Genomic DNA, 4786 nt, shown 5'->3' on the forward strand with positions numbered 1-4786 from the left:
AGACTAGATTGAGGTAATAGCTTCCTTTGTATCTGAAGAGGTTGCTGTGATCTCAGTCACAGACAACTTATGAGTTTAAGGAAATATTAAACAGTAATGGTGGAGCCTGAAAGATTGATACAGACTCTACCAGTGCAGAGATATTTGTGGATTTTAGTAGTGGCTACTCTTTCTGGAGTGTGACAAGAGATAATAGGGGTTTAACTCTTTCAATCACACTATGACAATGCTGCAAACTGTGTGATGCTATTTTATTTAACAAATGAGCAAACCAAACCTCAGAGAGACTATCTACCAGATCCAAGGTATCACAACCAGAAAATAGCAGGACTGAGGTTTGAGCCCAAATGTGTTTTGCTCTAAAGGCCCTGTTTTTGGTTCTGCACAAGGTCTTTACTCTGCTGTCAAAACTTCTTCCAAGAACAGCATGGACAAGGCAGGAAGGAGATATGAAAATGCATCCAGGAAAGCATTTGGGATGTCCTGATGTTCTCCAGCTTTGACCCCAGAGCAATGAAAACTTTCTCTGCAGGGAGATAGTGGCAACTCTCTGACCTTTAACAGAAGGAATTTGTACCATGACTGATATTTAGGTGCTGCCATAGTTCATCTTAATCTGCTTGGCAATTAAACCGTGTATTTTCCCATGCAATTAAACCACTTTGCATGTGATTTTTAATAAACCAAGTCATCTCCAGTGAGGGGAGGAAGGAGCTATCTGGACATCAGGACTAAGAGCTAAGTCCCTATGGAGGAGAAAATAGATTAACTCCTCCTCTCAGGAGAAAAGATGGAGCAGAATCTATCCTCTGCCCTCAATTGGCTTGATCACCTGCACCCCACACCACTCAGGGGAATTTGGGAGGGAAACAGACAAAGCTTATGGCCCTTTGACGACTTGAGAGGGAGCCTTGCACTGGAGTCAGGAGATGCCACTGGAGCTCCTCATTTTTCAATTTGGAAGCTACTCTTTCATAGTAATAATAATGATCCCAGTCATAAAAGATACCGTATCAAAGTTAAATGTAAAAAACATATCCTTTCTACAGTATTGAACTAATGTTAAAGGCGTGATGCTCTCAGTTGAAAACAACCATTTTAAACAGCAATAATAACAAGAAAATAAGCATGTTTTGAGATTCTTCCTTTCCACCCTGTCAGGCACCCTTGCTTGGTGCTGTTTCGGTACATGAGCACAACGGCATATGCAGCTCTTCGCTTGGTATAAATGTTTTGGAAGCTGGCGTTGCTAAGCTATGGCCAATTTCAAATGCAAAAATATACTTCCCCTGGAAAACATGCTTGCTACAACCTTCATGCCACCTTCGACTATTTGTGTCGTTCCTAAGTGGAATATGTTTGGTTTATGCAAAGCTGAAGGAAAAGGAAAACGGAACAAATATCCAAAAGCATGTTGCTATGTCTTCTCTCTGTACCTTCAAACAATCACACATTTACTCATGAGAGATGCTGAACAAGGTCATCAGATCTAGAGGACACTAGATTTTTTGAGTTGATGATATACTGATCATATTTTCCTTCACAGAGACTGCATTTTTTTTTTTTAAGTATTTGTTTATTTCTTTATTTATGGCTGTGTTGGGTCTTTGTTTCTGTGCGAGGGCTTTCTCTAGTTGCGGCGAGCGGGGGCCACTCTTCATCGCGGTGCGCGGGCCTCTCACTATCGCAGCCTCTCTTGTTGCGGAGCACAGGCTCCAGACGCGCAGGCTCAGTAATTGTGGCTCACGGGCCCAGTTGCTCCGCGGCATGTGGGATCTTCCCAGACCAGGGCTCGAACCCGTGTCCCCTGCATTAGCAGGCAGACTCTCAACCAGTGCGCCACCAGGGAAGCCTGAGACTGCATTTTTGAAAAGTAGGAAGTTATGTATTTTTTATTTAAACTCCATGTACAGGGCTATGATTTATTTGTATTTTATTAATTAGTTTACACATAAGAGTTGTGTACTGAGTGTCACTTCTATGTCAGGCACAGTGGTGACCAACAGATTCTGATTAGAATCCACTTAGAGTCTTAAGCCCTAGCATATTGCGGTTTTATTGTTCACAATTAGGAGAGTTTTATGGTACTTTTCTTGGTACTTTCTATGGTACTTTTACTTTATGGTACTTTCTATGGTACTTTTACTTTATGGTGCTTTCTTTTGATACATTGTATTAGTTTCCTATTGCTGCTGTAACAAATTTCAATAAATTTTATGACTTATAACAACACAAACCTAATATCTCACAGTCCTCCCAATTAGAGTTACTGAAATCCAGGTGTCAGCAAGGATGTGTTCCTCCTTTCCGCACTACCCAGACAGGGGTCCATACGGCGTTGTTCTGGACTCCCATCCTAACTTAAAGGGAAACCTTCACAATGTCTGGAGCCCTTGATGCCCTGCAAGTGAAGGAGGAGGATGTCCTCAAATTCCTTGCAGCGGGAACCCACTTAGGTGGCACCAACTTTGACTTCCAAATGGAACAGTACATCTACAACAGGAAAAGTGATGGCATCTACATCATAAATCCGAAGAGAACCTGGGAGAAGCTTCTGTTGGCAGCTCGTGCCATTGTTGCCATTGAATTCCCAGCTGATGTCAGTGTCGTATCCTCCAGGAATACTGGCCAGCAAGCTGGGCTGAAGTTTGCTGCTGCCACTAGAGCCACTCCTATTGCTGGCCGGTTCACTCCTGGAACCTTCACTAACCAGATCCAGGCAGCCTTCCGGGAGCCAAGACTTCTGGTGGTTACTGATCCCAGAGCTGACCACCAGCCTCTCACAGGGGCCTGTTACGTTAACCTGCCTCCCATTGCTCTGTGTAACGCAGACTCTCCGCTGTGCTATGTGGACATTGCCATCCCGTGCAACAACAAGGGAGCTCACTCAGTGGGTCTGATGTGGTGGATGCAAGCCTGGGAAGTTCTGCACATGCGTGGGACCATCTCCTGTGAACACCCATGGGAGGTCATGCCTGATCTCTACTTCTACAGAGATCCTGAAGAGATTGAAAAGGAATAACAGGCAGCAGCTGAGAAAGCTGTGGCCAAGGAGGAATTTCAGGGTGAATGGACCACTCCTGCTCCTGAGTTCACTGCTATCCAACCTGAGGTGGCGGACTGGTCCAAAGGCATGCAGGTGCCCTCTGTGCCCACTCAGCAGTTCCCCACTGAAGACTGGTCTGCAGCTCCGACTGCTCAGGCCACTGAGTGGGTAGGAACAACCCCTGAGTCGTCTTAAGCTGTTCTTCCACAAACTCTTCAAATGCAAATAGGTTGACGGAAAACAAACAGTTTCTTAAAAAAAAAAAAAAAGAATGTGTTTCCTTCTGAAGGTTCTAGGAGAGAATCAAGTCCTTGCATTCTCTTTGCTGATGGTCCCTTCCCTCATTTTCAAATCCAACAGGGTAGCATCTTCAAATCTCTCTATTTCTCTCCTCTCTCTCTCTCTCCCCCCTCCTCCCCCCCGACCTCTGCCTCCGTCTTCACATCTTCTCTGACTCTCTTGCTTCCGTCTTATAAGCAGCCTTATGATTACATTGGGTCCACCCAGATAATCCAGGGTAATAATCTTGCCGAATCACATTTGCAGTCTCTTGAGCATGTAAGGTAACATCTACACAGGTTCTGGAGATTACGATATAGACTTATATGTGTGTGTGTGGTGTTCGGGGGACGTTATCCCACCTACCACATTCGCATATTGAACTCATCTCCTAGTTAAAATTCCCCTGCTTACACTGTTCTGTGTACTTTAAAAAATGAAGTGTTTTTGAAACATTTTCCCAAAAAATGACATGAAGAAATTTACACCCTTTTTGGGTCTTCACATAGAATGTAGCACCAATCCTCTGGATACCAGGGCAGATCTTCTAGGAACTGAATTTCTAGGTGTTGTAGAAGGAAACTGTTCACTGAGTCCAAATTTTCTTAGCACAGCACCCCCCAAAAGTTCAGTTTCTCTAGCTAAAGGTAAAAGCTCTCTGAGTTCTACTGGATGGTACTCTGGGGAATATTTTTGTGTGCTGAACACAATTAAAATTATAATTCTTTTCTTGCATTTATGCATATTAAAATAGAATATCAACTTAATGTTTTGACTCTTAATAAGTTTTCCCCAAAAGGAGATCGTTACTCACGGTTCACACAGTGTGAAAGCCACGAATGTGTCCCTTGGCAGCCTGAGACTTACTGTGACTCTATTTCCATACTGAATACAAATTCATATAAAAATATATTCATTCCCCTATTCTCCCTGCATTGAGGTTTACGAATGAATAAATGGTGGGTTAGCAATTCTAAGAATATTGGGGCAGGGTCATAAGGACTTATGCCTGCTGGAAAGATCCTTTGGGGCAAGAGAGGTCTATTAGCCCATTCCATGTTTCCCAAGCTGAGAGAGAGGCCAGAGGGCCACATTCTGAGCTGAGAGGTTTTGAAACTTTGCTTTCCTTGGCCCTACAAAGCGTAAGCTTTCTGATATTTCTCTCTCTTAAGCTATTTAATGAGGAGAAAGAGAGACATTTTCCCCAGTATTGAGTGGAAAGGAAGAGTAGATGAGAAGGTATGGCTGGAGGATTTCTAAACCCACAACTACACCCCAGTTTACTCCAAAGATGGAGACACTGTAGCATGAACAGCTGAAGTAGCATTTTGCTCTTCGTTGAAGGTATTTTCTGCAGTTTTGGAAGATCTATGAACTAGTGGGAAGAAACCACATATATAGGCCTTGATACACACATACACACACATATTTAGATTAATAAGTTCGTGTTTTAATTAGCCA

The 4786-nt window shown here is 43.3% G+C and overlaps 1 protein-coding gene across 1 annotated transcript; it reads left to right on the top strand.

Annotated features, from left to right (window-relative positions):
• Positions 1 to 2380: 2380 nt before the first annotated feature.
• Positions 2381 to 3241, top strand: LOC118905671 (40S ribosomal protein SA-like). Its single transcript, XM_036872385.1, is given in 1 exon segment — positions 2381 to 3241. A coding segment is annotated over 1 exon segment (861 nt).
• The last annotated feature ends 1545 nt before the right edge of the window (positions 3242 to 4786 follow it).

This window comes from Balaenoptera musculus, chromosome 13, assembly GCF_009873245.2.
Source record: "Balaenoptera musculus isolate JJ_BM4_2016_0621 chromosome 13, mBalMus1.pri.v3, whole genome shotgun sequence".
NCBI classification, from domain to species: domain Eukaryota; kingdom Metazoa; phylum Chordata; class Mammalia; order Artiodactyla; family Balaenopteridae; genus Balaenoptera; species Balaenoptera musculus.